Source organism: Pseudopipra pipra, chromosome 4, assembly GCF_036250125.1.
Source record: "Pseudopipra pipra isolate bDixPip1 chromosome 4, bDixPip1.hap1, whole genome shotgun sequence".
NCBI lineage: Eukaryota > Metazoa > Chordata > Aves > Passeriformes > Pipridae > Pseudopipra > Pseudopipra pipra.
The window spans coordinates 30,373,220-30,392,107 of NC_087552.1; the positions used below are offsets into that span (position 1 = coordinate 30,373,220).

An 18,888-nucleotide genomic window follows, 5' to 3' on the forward strand; every position below is an offset into this window, starting at 1 on the left:
GTATCAAACCAGTGTGTCAGCTATGCTAAGGCATGCTCAACTGTTCCACTATATTTGGAAATAATTAACATTGTGAGGACATATACAACTATTCATTTGGTTGCAACACATGAATACATCTACAATCACCTGACACGGTTTTAAATTTCAAGGTCGTGGAGATTAATGGTGGAAGCAAAAAGGTAATAAAACATGATGCCAAATAAACGTTTTTGTCAAGAACAGGAGATAAAGGCTAAATAAAGTACTGTGCACTATAAATCAATTGTGCACTGTGGTGATTCTATGAAAACCAGAACTATCTCAACTGGAGGAGATAACTGCATAAAATCTATTTGTGAATTTACTCATTAAACTAGAATGGGGAGTTCAGAAAATAACAGAGAACCATAGAACTTGATTAAAAAGAAGTTGTATTACTAGCACAATTTGAATTGCAGGTATAAACTCTGCCCACTACAAAGTGAATATCATTAATTAAAAAGAAAGCATCTCAAGCAAGGAATTAATAGATACACTGAACATCTGTCCAACTGAGCAGAAAACAACCCCACTGGGATCATTGTGGAAAAGCCACTGCAGACATTCATCATGTGCAGCAGAACATTAAAAAATACAGAAGAACCCAAATCCTAGAAAGCATCAGGAGCAGGGTAGAGCCAAGGTGAAAAAGTGGACGCAAAGTTACTGCAGTGCTTGCAAAAACCAGCTTAAAACAATAAGCTTAAAGAAGATGAGCTTGTTTTTACTGCAAAGAAACTTACAAGAGGACCTAAATGGTTTCAAAACGATGAATATAGTGAATCCGATTTGCATTATTAAATCTTATTAGCCAGGGAAAATCTTAAAACAGGTTAGGAGTTAAGGAAGCAAAAGTACAACAAAACCAGCAAGGCAACAGGAAGGTGTGAAAAATAGTAAGAAAAGAGAAATGTGAGAAGAGTATAGGTTGGTTTGAGGTTGGTTTCCTTCTTAATAGAAACAGTTCCAAATTAAAGAAAAAAGCTTATGCTTCATATACAAGAAGGGGAAAAAATTATGTGGTATTTTAACTTTGGAGAAATATCTCCTAGAATATATCACAGAAATAGTTGGAACTTTTTCTGTAAGCAATACATTACATTTCAACCCTTTTTTTCCTGATCCCTCAATAAAGGATTAGCAGCAGAGGTCGGAAGAAAAAATAATCATCCTATCCAGTCTCTTGCACTTGTACCTTTCACTTCCACCATGAATCCATGCAAACAAACAAATTTATTCAACTGTAACATCTTAAATTTAAGAAATGGTACATAAAAAGGGTCTACAAATACATTACAGAGACTTCTGCTCTAAAACATTATGTAAGGTTGAGAAACTTACATTAGTTGTACTCCTTTCTTATATTGTGAAATCCTGATAAATCTGCAGGGTTTTTTCCCTATCTCTCAATGCCATTTGAAACTTGTTAGCCCTGCGAAACCCAATTAATGCTATGGTCCAAACCTAATAGAAACGTAGCTTCTGATTCTCTAGTGTGACTATGCCCTTGCAAACTAGATTTTTATTTCAGCATATAGTCAAACTGGAGTGTTTTCCTAGATCTAACCAAAATACCACATGCAGCACTACTGGTGGTGAAAGGCTTTTCTGGCTATTGAGACTGCTGAAGGACAAGTGCAGGTTACATTTCAACCTAACTTTGTTATATCCATCATGTTCAAAGTTCACAAGGTCCAATATAACTTTCAGAATACAAGCAAACTGGCAGTCACAGCGTATGTATAAGAAAGTGAAAGCTACTGGACACCTGAATCAAACAACATAAGATATTTTCAGAGGTTTCTCAACTTTACCATAATGTATCTGGCAACTCATTTGCGGAAAACTGAAAGAAAACTTGAGCATACTTATTTTTCTGTAGATGTGACATTGGAGTTTTTTCTTTCCCTTTTTCAATTACAAAACAAAAATGTTGCTCAAATTTATTAGGTTAGTTTACCTCCTAAACATACAAAGAGAGATGAAGTTGGCCACTTACCTGTTCTGTCTCAAAGATATCCCGAAGGTGTTCAAGACCAAGGCTTTTTAGGAACTGGGTAATGTTCATGTCAAGACCAGAAACTACAAGAGAAGAAATGAGTATTTATATCCTATGCATTAACAACAGCCAAACCAAACCAACCAACTTTAAAAAAATAATCAGTAGCACTGATTCTCTCAAAATTCCACACTGATTTTTTTTGCAATTTGTCCATGCCTGTAATAAACAATTCACTTCCATTGTGTCAAAGCTCTGTGCAAAGCTCATCACTATTCTCTCTTCAGAATGAACTATTAAAAGCACAAGCCATCTGTGACAAATGCAGGCTTGTATTGTAAAGAGAAGGAAAGGAAGAGCGGGTGTATTTTTGCTATGTGATCACCTAGATGCTGACCTGAAGCATGGATTCCAGATACTAATTAAAGGGTTTAAAAGGCCTTAGCAAAGTCCCCCAGCCATCACAATCATAATTGCTTCATCAAAATAATTCTTATTGGATTTTCTTTATAAAATCAACAATGAACATCTGGGTACCTAATCAGATCTGCCTTTGTAGTCAGACTTAATCACTGACAGCAAACACAGATGAACAGTCAACAGTGCTCCTAGCAGAGCATGTGAAAACAGAGCGAGCATCAGGCACTTTAAAATGTAGGTAACAGTTCAAGCTGCACAGTATTTTCTGGCTAGTTGGAAATGCTTTCCAGATAAAGCAAGGCCTGTTGTGATACTAAACTACTGTACTTCTAGCAACGTAAACTTGTCCAGCAGCAAATGCACCTTCTCCTTCCTTCCTGTCAGTTCCTGCTGCTCCATCACCAGCATTTGATGCCCCTCCTACAGCTAGTTCTGCCAGTGGCCCAGTGAGGTTATCTATACTGCTGGCAGCAGAGAGGCAGGACGGTGTGGATGCTGGCGAGATCACAGAGGCACTAACAACAGTAGCTTGAGGCTTGAAGCATGTAGGCAAAGCTTCTGGAGGCATCGCATCTATCAGCAAAGCTCGGATATCGTCAGCCTGAAAAACAGAAAGAACATCCAACATAAGGTCCTACTATCACAAGTCACCAATTTCTGGAAATATATATCATTTTTATTTTCATTTGCTTTAATTGATTGGTCTCTTCCCCGTTAGAAAGAAAACCTCCAACTTTTGTTACAGGGGAATTCATGGTTGCAAGAACATTTTGATTCACTGTTCAGACACAAGTGAATCGGGTTCTCCCCATTCCTAAAGGTATATAAGAAGGTATACCTAATTTCCTTTCTGGCACGGTGACTTTATAGGTGTTAAAGCCAGGAAGAACAATATAGCAACTTTATCTGAAATCCTTCAGAACCTAGGCCAGGAAATGCCACCTCATAATTTCTCTGTCAGGCTCAACTTCCGCTAAAGCACTTTGCACTGGAACAAGCTTTCAATGGAAAGACTACCACTGCCTTTGCTATAATCATATCTCATAGTGTTAGAATAGGAAAAAAAAAAGACATGAGCTCAGGAGAAGTATGAACTTAGCTAACAATTGGATTTAGCCTTTATTGACTAAATTAAGACAGACCCTCATCTTCTAGAATTTCCCCCTTGCAAGTTCTTGTAGAACAGAACAAAATAAGACATTCTTATTTACCCTCAGAGAAATCAAGTAATTTTCATATCCTTCATCACAAAGCAAGTTTTCTAAAGCTCAGTTTACTCTGGGGGATATTTCTTGAACTCTCCATAAATAAATCAATGACCTTAAAAGATACTCACAGTGTAACTAGACAGAGCATCCAATTTGGATACATGATCTATTCTACCAAGACTGGTTAACCTGGGACATACATGTTCATGTAACTTTATTAGGTTTTTCAAGCAGCCACCACTAACAAGAAAGTTTACAGATGCCAGTTTCAGAAAAAGTTTGATAGTGACCTACAAATTTCAGAATGTTATTTTGGAATTACAAAAAATAAAAAAAGAACTGAGGTAATGTGGAGGCACTGAGCATACTCATCCTCTAAATGATCCCATTTCTCTAAAGGCCCATCTGGTGTTCCTCCTAGGTTCAAAGAAATGATCATCAACAGTATACAGATTGACCATCATGAGGGACATTTCATAAAGTTTTATTTCTGGAAATGAGGAGATTGATCCCAGGATTAAATCCTTAAGCAGAAGCAAACCTTAAATCACAAGCCATGTTAAGATCTCAGCCAAAGGAAAATGCCTGGACTGATGGGTAAAAAGTCACAAATAGGCATTCTGGAGATGCTCTTCTCTCTCCACCTCAGCACAATGAAAGCTGAGGACCCCTGATGTCATGGAACCAGAGAAAGGAATTTAACATGCAGAACAAATCCTCCAGAGCAGACTGTGGCTGGCATGCTAACATGAACTTACTGTTGCCAGGTCTAGTGGTGTCTGACCCTCTTGATTCTTCATGGTTGGATCTGCTCCATGAGCTAACAGCAGAGCACAGAGCTGTGTCCTTCCTTTTTGTGCAGCTTCATGCAATGGTGTGAATGCCCATTTATCTGTTGCATTTACACATGTATTGTATTTGATCAACAGTGCTGCTATATCCACATGCTGGAAAACACAAGAACATCTTAATCAACATGACACTGGTAAAACATATATTTCCTTTTTCATGCTGGAGGTGATGGTGCCTAGAGACTCCCGTAGTTTCTCTTTCCTTTAACTCATTCTGCCTTCTGTGTCTATGTAGCAGCACACTTCTTCAGGTACCAGTTTATATTGCAGCTCCACAGTCATCTGGATCTGTGCACTACCAGATCATTCACCAGTACATTAACAACTGGGATCAGGCACAGCATTATATTTCTGTCAAATCACCCTAGTACATGGCATGAAGTTTGTGTCAGCTGCAGAAGCAGACATGATACTTGATCCTGCATTTAAAAAATATTCATGGACAAATCTGAACCGGCAAATTTACATGGCTGCTACATTTGTGATACAACACTAGAAGCTCTGAAGATCAATGTGTTGTGCTACTGTCTGTACACGGAAGAATATGTACTGTCTGTACACAGAAGTCTCTATTGTTGTACTTTCTTTCTTGCAATTTCTTGCAAGACTTTGAACCTATCTGTGCCAGCATAGATTAGTTCTTTCTTCAATCATATTTTATGAGGGCTGTAATTGATAAAATGCATTATGAGTTTGATAAGGGACAACTGTTTTACACGGGCTATAAAAGTAATGAACTTATAACCCCACACTTCCATCAATATCCCATCCTTAGAGTCTCCCCAGAAATATAAGAGAATGGAAAACTGGCAAATAAAATTTTTGCCTGCCTCTGACCAGCAGATTTTTTTTTTGTGCAATACAGCTAAGAAATAAAAAAGCACGTAGTCAAAATGAGTAGGTAGGAGGATGAAACACTGAACTTGTAAGCAGAAGCACAAACACTTGCCAATGGATTTCATTTTTCCCCTCACTGGCAATTAAATGACTCTTTGTAGCTCTCACAAACAGCTTGCTCTCTGAACAAGTGTGATTTGAAAATACTGGAGACTTTATTTTTCCTCTCTGCAACTTTTAAATTTTTAAAGCAATTGTTGTTACTGTGATTTTTCTGCTGCAGAAAGACCTATTGAGGGTCACACAGCATGAAGTACTGGATGGGAGAACTGAAGATACTTTGTGAGGAAAAGGCAGAGCCTGTGAAACCTGCCAGCTATGAACTTGTGAAACCAGTAGTCATCTCTCTACCTCCCATTACAGAGATCTAAACAGGCTGATGACAGCTCAGAGAGAAGTGTGGGATGCCACAGTAAAGATATACAGCAACTCTTAACTAAATAAGCTGATGGAAAAGCATTAAACACTGTCTAGTTAACTCTTCCAAGAGAAAGTAATTAGATTGGCATTATGAATTTTAGAAGTGATAATCAGCTCAAACGAATTTCTACCATTTATCTGAGCCAGTAAGGGATGCTTTGGCTTCACATATAACAGTTTCCCATGCCAGAACACAAGCTTTGCAACAGAATTTATCTCTAGATCTAAGCAACATCCTCAGAATTAATATTTATAGCAGTAAGTATATGATAAACAATATTGCTTGGTATTAGGACCCAGTAACATAAAAGAATTCTGTGTTGCATTTCTCATATTTCATCAGGATTTGGAGCTTTTTGCTCTTTAGGACAGTAGGAACCCAGATTGACCTAAATAACCAATGCAAATGATGTAGAATGAGTTTCATTCATGCTCTTCTTAAAAACAAGGTGAACACTGTACTTTTTATTTCAACTCGTGGCTCTATAAGGGTCATCTCTCCCAGATTTTGCTGGTCTTGTGCCAGGCCAGGTAGTAACAGACAAAGTACATCACGAGACCATCAAAACCACTACAACTTCTTGAGCTTCATGTCTTCTGTTTGACTGCAAGCACACTACTAGGAGCTTCTCAAGTACTGTCTCTGTACAATTACTTGCACAAGATTTCTTTCTGACCTCATCCACAACTAACAACTGCTTATAAGCAATCTATCAGGCATCTGTGCAACTGGTACAGAGATGCTCCCTTCTATATGGAGGAAGAAGGGCCTGCCTCATTCAAAATGGCTTCAATCTACCACTGGACCCCCACTGCAGCAGATGGCTTGCCCTGAAGGACAACCATATTACGAAGACAGTAGCCCTTCAATGCTGTAGCAGTAGCTTCCCACCAGACACCAGCTGCAACAGATTTCCACTTCCCTATCATCACCTGCACATGATCCCCAGGTATTTTTCTCTTCCTTCCATCTACATCCTTCAGAGACAACTTGAGCTCTTTTCTGTTTCAAATGTCACCCCAAACTTAACAGTGTTCAGTCCTATGCATCTGCTTGCCTGCATAAAAGCTATGTTGTAGTGCTCTTTCCAAACTGCAGCCTTTAACTGCTACAGCACACCTGAATCTGTGTCTTATTTAGATCTGTAGGACTGCAAACAGCACTCACAACAGCAACTTAGCCCAACAAATATTTCACGCCATCAAAACCTGAACTATTTTCACGGAAAGACAGCTGCAAAATATCTGGCTTTGGATATGACTTCAAGGAGTTCCTTGCTGGTCTACTTATGGCAAGAATGCCTGCACCTACCCCATAGGATGCTGCATTGTGTAGGGGGATTAATCCTCCTTTGTCCTGGGCATTAACATCAGCACCATGCTCAAGAAGGTATTCAGCTACTTCCAAATTGTTGTAACCAGCTGTAGAAAAGCACAGGAAAAGAAATTAGGAGAGCTAAACTAAAGAAAAATATTAGACAGAAAAGCTAAGGCAATTTTTCAGCTACAGAAGTTCCTCTTCCCTAGTAACTGTATTACCTCCTGAAATATAGGTGCCACAGTTAACTCTTTGTACAGGACAGTTCTCTGCGGAACTCTTCTTATACCAGTCCTGGGTGAAATATACCCTTAGCCTACTGCAAATATACAAGCCACAAATATACCACAAAACCTGGTGAGTCACCCACCTGCAAGGTGTAGTGGTGTTGAATTTCTTCCCTGGGTGTCTCTGCAATTGATATTTTCTTGAGTACATAACTTCTGCACTCGTGCCAGGCACCCCTTCTTGGCAGCATCTAGCAAGGCAGCGTCTCCTCGCAGTAAGTCCTGGATATCTGTGTCCCCTTCTTTCACCAAATCTAGAGGAGTGTTCCCATCTCGATTCTTTTTTGTTGGATCAGCTCCATGCTGCAAAGCCAAATGGTACTGTCACAATCATGAGCAGAGCAGTGAACATAAGTGTGTGGCTATTTCATGGAACAAGATAGAAGGCAGGAGATTTTGCTGACCTACCATCATGAAGTAACTGCACATGAGACTAAATTCAGGAAGTTGAAGCCTAACAGCACTAGTCTGAAACACAGCTGTATGAATCTCAACTCCATAGGCAAGAATGGCAACCCTCTGCAAGAGCTGCCACTGCTCTGCTAGCAACTGAGGTTCGTTCAGAATCATGTCCTGCATAGCTATTTCCTACTGTCACAGCAGGTGCTAAAGAAAAGCCAACTGCAAGCACTTTGCTGCCAGTCCTCCCCTTCTCCTGAAAACTGGCAGGAATCAAATGGCTGGCAGAGGTTTTTCCTTAGCACAACTTTCTGAGCTAGCAAAGCCAGGCTCTAAGTTTTACTAAATGCCACCCTGCTATTAAAAGGCACTTGTTTCAGAAGGGAATTAGAAAAATACTCTTCTCTACACATTCCAATAGATAACAGAAGCATCTTAAACAGTTTATAGGTCCTCGAAAGCAGTGAAGAAAAAATTCTGGTGGACAAGTGGAGGTGGATGACTGCTGGAATATATCTCTGCTGGTAAAACAAGCAGATCAGGCAGTGATAAGAACACAGAACTGGAGCACCAGTAGATGAGAAGGGGAACATACAGTTATATAGAGCATATGGTGTGAGTCATGTCCACATTCAGTTTTGTGGGAGGACAGCTCCTTCCCCGTTCACTCTCAGCAGCAGTGGAAAAAAACAAAGATAGATAAGGCAGAAGCAGCTGCTGGCATTGTATTCTCTGACTGGCCTCTAGAATAATCAAACAAGTGGTCCAACCCCTGCCAGCAAGTCTGCCCTACCATTTCCCACTGGACATGTTGGCAAATCTGTGTTAGTGTGAGCCACAGGGAATGAGGTGGGAATGTGGAGAACAGAAGGAATTAACTGCCTTGTATTTGGAAGCAGTATAACTATGCTCAGGGTGTAAAGGATAAACAGCAAGGGACAGAAAGGGACAGAGTATTGATTACACAGAACCAGTTCCACATCCGTGGTTCTTTTAGGAAGAGAGTACTCTTTGCACAAAGTCCTTTAAACTGCAATGATTTCTCCAATATATGACCTTAAATCTCTTAATTTAAAACCCATCAAAATTGGAACTATTCAAATATGCTCCAGAATAAGTATCTGAATGAAGAGGCAGTGTCTTCTGAGACCCCTTCCAAGGCATAGAAACAAATGAAGGTGGTAATTTTAAAGAAAGGTGATGAAAAAAGACAGTGTCTTCAAAATGCCAGTATATTTTTGTTTCCTTCTTCAAGCAGACCAGAAGAGAAGGAGCACAAGTCAGGAGGATTCAAGCTCAACATCCACAACTCAGCAGAACTGACAACACTGCCAGCTGGCATAAAAGACACAGAGGAGAAACCCGGTGCAAGCTGCAGTGTGAGCACATCTCCACGGACACCCAGAGCCTTTACAAATCTGTCACCTTAGGGGCATATTTTAGCTCTTGTGCAAGAGTGATTTAAAAAAAAATAAATTTCAGCACTTTTCTATTTCCCATTGCACATTCATTCAGGATCCTTTGAACACAAAATATGGCTAAATTCCCAGTGGAATGATCAGAAAAGGCCAGAGAACTCCAGTGTCTATAAACCAACACTGTGCTTCAGAGATTATGAGTACTCCTATAGCTTGAGCTAATCTCTGTATTCAGCTGTTACTTCCATGGCCATCATCATGCCTACTCCACAGACATATTTGAATATCTTCTGGTTCCTGCTGTAGATGTGTTTCAAACTAATGTGTTACTCTCTCTAACTGCTTTTTTTGGCAATTAAGTGAAATAATGAATGAGATAGGAGGGAAATAGCAGGGCTTTGCAGTAGCAAATGAAAGGCTGCTGGGGAAGATCCTCATTATTTTAAGACTATCCATATTCTGATTTACTCCCATTTTAAATGTTGTGCTTCAGAGGGACATAAGTAGGCAAGGCTGAAACCAGGAAATAGGATTGACAAGAAATTCTACTCTAGCACCCTCTCTCACCCTCCCACGGCAGGATATGACCTTATGTTAAGAAGTTTCTCAGACTCATGTTTCTCACTGGAAACATCTTTGCATTACCTCATGCTTTTTACAGGTTCTTCCAGTAAGTATAATGAATATTTATGCTACAGTATATTAATATGCATTTCCTCCAGAAGCATGATAAATTATACATTAACATAACAGTTTTAAATTTCTCTCATACCAAACATCATTTAGGACCCACCTTCAGTTATTGCTCTGTAACACACACTTGCATAAGTATTAACAAAATTTACTTAAATGCAGTAACTGTTCCAGAAAAGGATGGATAGGACAAGGTGGGGGTTTTGTATTTCTGCACAAATTCAGCTGTTTTTTCCAGTTTGAGAGTCTTGTCCTACTTGGCTAATAGTAATAATACATGTACTGCAAAGAGTACCTGTACTGATGATTCTTTGTAAGTGAATGACATTACACAAGAAATCATCTGACAATTGTCAGATGAAAACTGATTCAAAGATACCACAAGAACTCACTGAGTGCTATTAACTTTGCATTAATTAACCTTCAGAAAAATAAACATACATGAATTTAAGGACTGTTGTAGTTTAAGCTCAGAAGGAAATTAAGCACCATGCAGCCACTCTCTCAACCCCTCCTTGTCTTCCCCCTACTCCAAAACAGCACTATAACAGCTGCTGAGAAGAAATTAACTCTACCCTAGCTAAAACCAGGACAAATACACATCTGAGAAGTCCAGCACATACTTTTAAAAGCAGTTTGCAGATTTCATATTTTCCTTTTGCTGCTGCTTCATGTAGAGGAGTGAATTTCCACAGGTCAGCCACGTTGACAGAAGCACCGTGCCTCACTAAGAGTTCAGCCACTTCATAGTGTCCATAAGAACAGGCGTTGTGCAGGGGTACTAAGCCACTAATCAAAGAGAAAGTATTAATAGCTAAAGAGAATAAAATCCAATATGCAATCCTATAAAGTTCCAGTAGATAAAACTCCCAATTCACCAGACATTATTGGTAACTTTCAGTCTTTCCAGTTTTCATGGTTTTATTTCTCTGCTGTTAAAATATCAATTAAAACTTAATTATCCTCCTTCAGTTCTCATCCACGAGACTCTTAAATACTTAGCAAGCCCAGCTGTTACTGCTTCCACAAGCACGTAACTTCAATGCTGTTAACAACAGCCAAAATCTAAACTGCAAGACTCACTGTTGTTCTCAGTTGGATACTGAGTGTAAATTCCAGAAAAGATATAACACTATATAAAGTGTTTGAAGTACAGTTATTAGGTAAGCACTGCACACCTGACAGATACAGGAAGATGCTCAAACATTTCTTTCAGGAAGAGTCTGAAAATTCAGTATGGGAAATTAGTTATCCCCCACCCTGAACTAATATATTGGAGTGAAAGATCAAACATAATCATGCTATTCTACATGACTGCTTTGCAATTAATGCAAAAACCTGTAAATGGTTCATATAATTTAACTGAATATTAACTCAATAAATAACTTAATAATAAAAGCTAACTAATAGAATTAGGAAAATTACCAGAGATAACCCTAGTATTTTACCTCATTCTACTCAAAACTAATTTTAGATCACCTAAAGGCTGCTTTTAAGCACAACAAAGTCTTCAAAATGGGCAAAAGGGAGAAGTATCATGAACAACAGTGTACTTGATGACGGCTTTGCCAAAAAGCAAAGTATGCCTTAATGGTCTATAAATCTCCCTACCGCATAGGAACAAAGCAGAACGTGAAGAAAGGAAAGAGAAAAATTTTCAAGAGAAAAACATGATGGTTACTGAGACCTGAGCCAAATGAATATGCAGGATATAAGTCTCCCACTAATAGAAAACAGCATCTCATGGAATTCAATGTACCCTTTATCTTTGGCATGCACATCTGCTCCATGGTGCAACAGATACTCCACCACTGATACGCGGTTATATCCTGCAGCAAAATGCAGTGGCGTTGAATGACGGCCTTCCAGATCTCTACAATTCACATTCTGAGGGCTGCAAAGTTGCTGCAAAGACAAAAATAGCCAAAATCTAGTACAGAACTAAACCAAACAAATAGAAAAACTCCACAAAACCAACCAAAACCAACAAAACACCAAACAAACAAACCCAAAAGAAAAAGCCTAAACTACCACCTCCAAAGACCCCAAACCATATATTATTATATACAAATTTTCAGAAGTTAAGTATCAGGAAATTTGTTTGCACTTAGATAAAGTTAAAAAAAAACCTGCTCTAAATTTATGGCTGAAAGTACCTCTATAACAAATAAGACTTAAACGATGGAAGCAGTGTGAAGAAGTTCCTAAGGTATTAGAAAGGATGAACCTCTACATCATCAAGTACCAGTTTCAAGGCCATGTAATTTTTTCCAGATATGTTACCATTTTCAGCCCATGCTGCCTTCAGAAATCTAGAAATATTGAGCTTAGCAATCAGAGGAGCTGCTGGTGTACAAAACTGCTGCTGTTTGAATATTAATATATATCATGTTGAAGCTCAAGGCGGGAATGTACGCAGAACAGTCTATATGCAGGCCGTTTTGCCCACACACCAAGTATGAAAGACAAGATCAAACCCTCCTATGATGTTGGGAGTCCATGGCCTGATCCTTCACCTTCAGATGAAGGATGGCTTAAAATAAGAAGTCTGCTACCTGTTAATAGTGTTTGCTTGCCTTCTGATTGAATCATGCACTTGAGGCTTGTTTCTACTAAACTGATTCTGCAAATCACAGGGTTCACTTCAAAGAATTATGGCTACATCTGAGTCCCTCAAAGGCTGTGTGAAGGACTGGTAAAATGAGCAACCAAAAACTCAAGAGAAACACACCTCAGCATTTTTTATGATGTACCTTTCACTGGGCATTACTTCCACAACTCTCATAACACAGGCTTCCACAAGCCTTGCACAGTGATGCAAAGTGGAAAATTACCATGAATTGCTCAAACCTACCTTCACAGTTTCCAAGTCTCCAGCTTTAGATGCTTCTAACAACCGATAATCCACATCTGATGTGCGCACAGGTGTACTTTCTACACAGGGAAAAAGATGTTTAGGATTACTTAGGATAATTAAGTTATATTAACTTGTGCTCAACATATTTTTCAAAATTGGGGGGTGGAGTTGGTTTGTTGTAATCTGTAAAAATGCAATTGGGGTTGTGATCTTCAACAAAAAAGCTGAATAAGGAGTCTTAGTTTCAGTGTAAACCAGTAAGTTTTCGACTCTAGAGCTGACATTCTTCTCTCTCAATCCACATACATACATTCATGTGCACATTTTAAACTGGTAATGCTATCTGTGTAACCAGCTGCATCTCAGGAGTGGGTACACTTCAAAACAGTCCTTCCTTGTACTGCTGTAAAATGCCTTTTTTTTTTTTGTCCTATTTTAAAGCAATAACGTTGAAAACACTGGAGGAAATGGAGTTTCTAGCTACCACAGATCTTCTCATCTATCTAGATATGTGCCTTTCCTTGACTACCTGCACATCTCACTGTAAGGTGAGTTACTTCCTCTGTAGTTCCTACTGATGCAATTATTCTTCTCTGTACTTGCGAAAATTCAAATGTAACATGCGTAAGAGGATGCAAACCCTTAAGCACTTACAGGAAAAACAGTGGCACCCTCTTTAAACATTCATTCAATTCTTCAACGCAAGATATAAACAAATTGTTATCTATGCAGTTTGTTATGTAAGCACTTTAACAACAAAAATCTTTCTCTGCTGGACAAGAGAGGGATTTGAAGTAAAAGTCCAAACAGCTTAGCAAATATCAGAATTTTTCTGCCTGTAACACTCTACTTGTGACTGCTAAAGTATAGAGTACCTAACAGGGAGGCCGGTGAAGGGAAGGTTTCCCACATGCTCAGCGATATTCCAGTTGCCCTGGAACTTGCTACCAAAAAAGCCCCAAAACTCCCTACATGTGCCTTCCTACAAGCTCCCTGTATAGCAGCATGCTCTAAATCTACAAGAGGTTTATTTTCTTCCCAATTTGCACAAAATCATTGAACTGATCAGTGCTCTTTATTTACGTATTTATATTTTCTGACAAGTATCACACAGGGATAGATGAGAAAACTACTGCAAGTCTCTTACATTGAAAAAGAAATAAGATCCAAAGCTGTAAAGGGAGAAACCGAAGTTCAAATACACAATCCTTTATTTTTACCCACCACTTAGAATCTGTTGCACTGCTTCATTTCCCATCTGTGCTGCTGTGAAGCCTTGTAAAGAGATGATGGAAGGATCAGAGCCGTAACTCAGCAACAGCCGGCAGGTTTGCAAGTGACCTGCTAATGCAGCCCTGTGCAATGCTGTTTGACCAAGTGTGTCCAGTGCATTCATCTGAAAAATCAGCAGCAATATAAAATAAAACACTGCTATAATTAAAAGTCTGCACCTGTCCCTGTCCTTAATAAGAAGAATTTTCTGGCAGACAAATTTATCTTTCAATTCCTCTGCACTGAAATTAAACAAAACCAAATGACAAAACAGGAAAACACTCCTAAAGAAAAATAATTTACCATAGATATTTTCGTGTCTTTTAACAACAGAGGTTATTTGTTTGCAGAGCTAGCAGACAACATAGGATCCCCAAAACCATACTTAAAATAGCGATCAAGCTTTTGAAAAATTCAATGAAGCCGACCTTTTGTAAGAAAAGCAAAACTATCACAAAAGAGGAGAAGGATGCAAACAGTTTACCAAACAATTCAAAGATCTTCCAGCTTTAAGGAAATTACCATCTCTCATTCTCAGAAGGAGAATTAACTCAACATTACACACTACCAAGAGTTAATGCCAAACAAAGATGTCAAACTAGGAATTCTATGAAGGGTGGGGGGAAAAACTTGGATACAACAGTCCATTTCCTCCTTGTTTTTTGTGCTTTTACAGAAATGTTAAGTATAACTGGATATAATTCTACTCAATACAGGATTGCATAAACAGGCAAAATGGAGTACTGCTGTCAAAGAGTATGAGATAATGGAAACATATCTATCTGTCAAGATCTAAAAGAGTACCTAAAAGAGTACCTAGAAGCATCTCCACTGGTACGCTATCAAAAAAGGTAAAGAATAATAGAGAGCTTTAAAAAGCAGAAAAACACCCCATAAAAATAACCTTTTGAGAAGATACTCTGTACCTAGCAGCAATTCATTACAAATTTAAATGCTAATGCCCAACAGCTTTTTTACCACTATATGAAATACAGAACTACTCTATATTCTCTGCAAGCAACTCAGAACCTGTTATCTGTTTCCAAGCCTACAGATTGCAGGCTGTGAACTGCATGCATAATAGACTTTGTCCTGTAAAAACCCCACCCTTCTACCTTCTCAAAATCTTTGTGGTGGCAGCAAACAAAGGTTTTGCTTGCTATTTATCACCTAAAATGCAGTATGCAAACCCTACTACATTTCCACAAAAACAAATGAAAAAACGTCTTGGGTAAGACACATGTTCTATAACTAAATGAAATTTAATTAGAGGAGTAACTATGTAAAGCTCTACTACCAAATAGGGTAAAAAAAATAAGTAAAATACCTGCAATACTACAATATCAAGCCACAGGAAAGAACAAAGAACAACCAACTGAATAAAGAGAAGCACGATTCAATATAGTCTGAAACTATTTTACAGATTGATGAAGCAAAAATTTCTCAGATCACAAACCTCTCTTACAGGAAGATGGACAGGAGAACAGTTCTGCTTTCTTCTAACTGTGCTCAGCTCATGCCACTCTAATGGGATTGCCCTAAAAGTTTTGTTTCAAATAAAAAACTTACTGCTATCATGAATATTAAATAGACGCTGAATGTCCCAAATCCATCATTTTGTTTAGATGAGGATACTCATCTACTTCAGGACACTGGATACCTTTCAGCAATGAGAAGGGCCCAGAGAAAAGCAGAGGTCTGGGGCTACACACATTTAGTGATGGTAGAGGCAGAATGAAATGAGATTTGTGAATTCTGGAAGTGGCTGATAACACTGTTCATCCAAGAAAGAAAATCATAAATAATGTCTTCTTTAACACTGAATTCCTGTGTTAAACATGCCTGTACTGAACAAACTGTAGGAGCAACAGTAGCAAGGCATTCACACTGCAGAACTTGATACTGACTAAGTCCCTGGAAAAAATGTTAATATTCATTTGAAAAGAACACTGTCACAGTCATCAGAGCCATCATCTCACATGTCTTATCCAGGTCTCCTTTCACTTCCAAATCATTATCTTTGCAAACAATCAATTCTAGTGGCAGAAGAATGTCAGCCATTTGAAGAAATACCTGTTTGCTTCTGAGACAAAAAGGGCTGCAGCTGACAGAGGGATGCATGCACCAAATGCAGCTGCTCTCTACCCTCAGAAGCAGAATAATGCTTTGCAGGGCAATTTCACTGGGAATGTGTTCGCTTTAGGTCAGGTCTTCTCTCACCAATAATACAACACTTGTCTAAAACCAACCAAAGAATGTACTCCAATAAGGCTGGAAGCAACGGGATTTATTTCCAAATGAAAATCATCTTGAGCACTACAAACTGAAATACAAAACTGAGATTAAAGTCTCATAAAAACCAAACCTGGTACAGCCTATGCTTGGGTTAACCAGTGTTTGATGCCAGGTCTAAAAACATATGCCTTTTCAAATTCAGAGCTAAAGTTTAAGCCCTATTTGACAAAATATAAAATATCCAAGGTGTACTGCCTTATTTGTGCACTGGGAAGGCAGATTGTTCCAGCTGCACTTATCAAAAAATGATAAATATTCATTTGGTCCCCTTTATAGGCAGTCTGAAATGAGAAGGCTTGCAGTTCTGAATTATTTTACAGAGAAGTTTTCTGCAAGGAGTTAAAAATGACAGGTTTGACAGCTCTTATTCCACAGGACACTGGTTTTCAATCTGATTTCTTCACCTTTTAGCATGAAAGGAGTCATTCCACTGCTCAAAACACAACATAAACACAGAATGCAGTTATCAAATTAAGAGTTTTTAAGTAAGGCTTTTCACAGAAGGATACTGTCCTATACAGTATTTCCCAATGTAGACTTCCTTCTGTTCTTTCCTTTCATCCCCTTAATTTCCTTTTCCCCATTCTGAATAGACACAGTAGAGAAATGGAAATGGTCATGTACCATCAGACACTGCAGAGATTTCCCCTTCCCTCACTGCTGCTCCCTTGGAGCAATATACACAGTTATAGCAATATTCCCTTGGCTGCCAGGCACTTGTGGCAGCTCAACAGCTGGGACCTGTTCAGGAAACATTTTTTGCAAGACTTCATAATCATATCAGCTTTCTGTCAATATCAAATGCCCTAAATATCCTCCTACTCCTTGATACTACAGCAGCACAAAAAGCAACAGCTTCCAAGCACTGCAAGTTTCTCTGTGAGATCTTTCTAGAAGATGTACACTCTAAAAATCACATGTGAAACCTGCGCTCAGACAACAGTTCCAGTATCAGAGTATCCTTCCCTGCAGTGCAAGTCTTCCAACTGCTCTCCTGGTGCATTAATTCTGAAGACAAGTTGCAGTATGTCTTGTGTCTTTGTGCATTGCTAACAATGAACATGACAGGAGTGAAGAGGCACTGGTGACAATTTTAAGCTCTGTCAGCAGGAAAAAAAGCAGTAAAAAAAAGGGTCAGTTTCACTCTGAAAGCTCTTACATGATCCAGTCAGATGTTCCACAACTGCCTCTTCTGCATAAAAGCTTAAGATTAATGTCAGGATGTTTGCGTGTCTCAGCAGTGAGAAAAGCTGAACCACTCAATCACAACAGATCACACAGTTCTTCACATAATGTTAACTGTCATAGTCCAGAACCTACTTTATTAAAGGAAATTTAATTTTTCAGTGCTTACTGTTTACGGAGAAAATCGTATCTCTACCTGAAATGTTGGATGCAAATGTATTATACAACACGGTTATTCAAAACCATTTCAGTTTGTTGTGTTGGTATAGACAGATGGTGAGCATTTTCAAATCCATGATCAAGAAAGGTTGACAACACGCTACTCCAATGCACAGAAACATCTGTATTAAGCAAAGATCCATAAAGCAAGATCCTCCCAGCAGAGCAGAATGAAGTAATTTCTGCTACCATCATGAATAGGGACACTATCTCTCTGATATGACCTTAGAAAGGCTCATTTTCTCTTGCAGAAGAATGGTTTCAACAGTATCCTTTAGAGGTGTATCACAGTTAAAGAGCATTCATGACATCTCCACACTTGCCCAAGATAGCAGTGAACTTGCACGCGTAAAGGTTTTTCTTTCCAACAGTCATTCCGATTCAGCAAATACTCTAATTCCGTTCTTCTGCACTACTACAAAGCTGAATGTCTTTCCAAACATATAAAATTTCCCATGGATCTGTAAATTCGGACAAGGAGTTAGTTGTAAAAAATATTCAACTATCTAGCAATACAACAAAACAGGATAAAACTCACTTTTTCACCAGCTCACCACCTTCAAATTATTTTCTTTTTAAACAAAGGATTTTGATCATCTTCAAAGATAAAATTGTGGCATTTGAAGATTTGCTCATCGTTCTAATAAAAATTGTTTATGTTTGAGGATTCTTTAAATATGCTCTGCTTTTATTTTTCATACGATACTTTGAGGATATTCAACATCATGTAAGCTGTGATGTGAAATGCTGTCTGACACTGCAGTTCAGGCAAGCAAGTAAAAACTGGATATGACAGTTAAAACCACAGATATTTATGATCAACATTCTTGAAGAAAATTCTAAGAAATACCAAGGTTTCTTACTTGTGCTTTAGATGTACAACTGACTGTCAACTTCTGCAAACTCAAGTAACAAGCTAATGAAAATATCTTTCAGGGCACGTGTATTGCTTAGCAATAACATGCTGATGTGCAAGGGAGATGCACCAAGGACTTCTTCACAGTTCAAATTACAAACCTAGTTTATGTTGTCAGTAAGGGCCAGGACCACACACCAAAATAAGCAAGTTGTGACTTTAGGTTAATTCTTGCCAATGCTAATGTTCTTAGAACAAGCGCATGTTTTTCAA

The 18,888-nt window shown here is 38.6% G+C and overlaps 1 protein-coding gene across 1 annotated transcript in view; it reads right to left on the reverse strand.

Annotated features, from left to right (window-relative positions):
- TNKS (tankyrase) overlaps window positions 1-18,888 on the reverse strand; it is a 145,243-nt gene that overhangs the window by 14,135 nt on the left and 112,220 nt on the right. The window contains exons 12-20 of the mRNA XM_064652202.1: window positions 14,013-14,184; window positions 12,786-12,865; window positions 11,691-11,836; window positions 10,555-10,720; window positions 7,505-7,724; window positions 7,129-7,238; window positions 4,407-4,595; window positions 2,804-3,041; window positions 2,021-2,103 (exon numbers count right to left, since the gene is read on the reverse strand). Of these exons, the coding sequence (XP_064508272.1) occupies window positions 2,021-2,103; window positions 2,804-3,041; window positions 4,407-4,595; window positions 7,129-7,238; window positions 7,505-7,724; window positions 10,555-10,720; window positions 11,691-11,836; window positions 12,786-12,865; window positions 14,013-14,184 (1,404 nt within the window). The remainder of the gene's footprint in view (window positions 1-2,020; window positions 2,104-2,803; window positions 3,042-4,406; window positions 4,596-7,128; window positions 7,239-7,504; window positions 7,725-10,554; window positions 10,721-11,690; window positions 11,837-12,785; window positions 12,866-14,012; window positions 14,185-18,888) is intronic.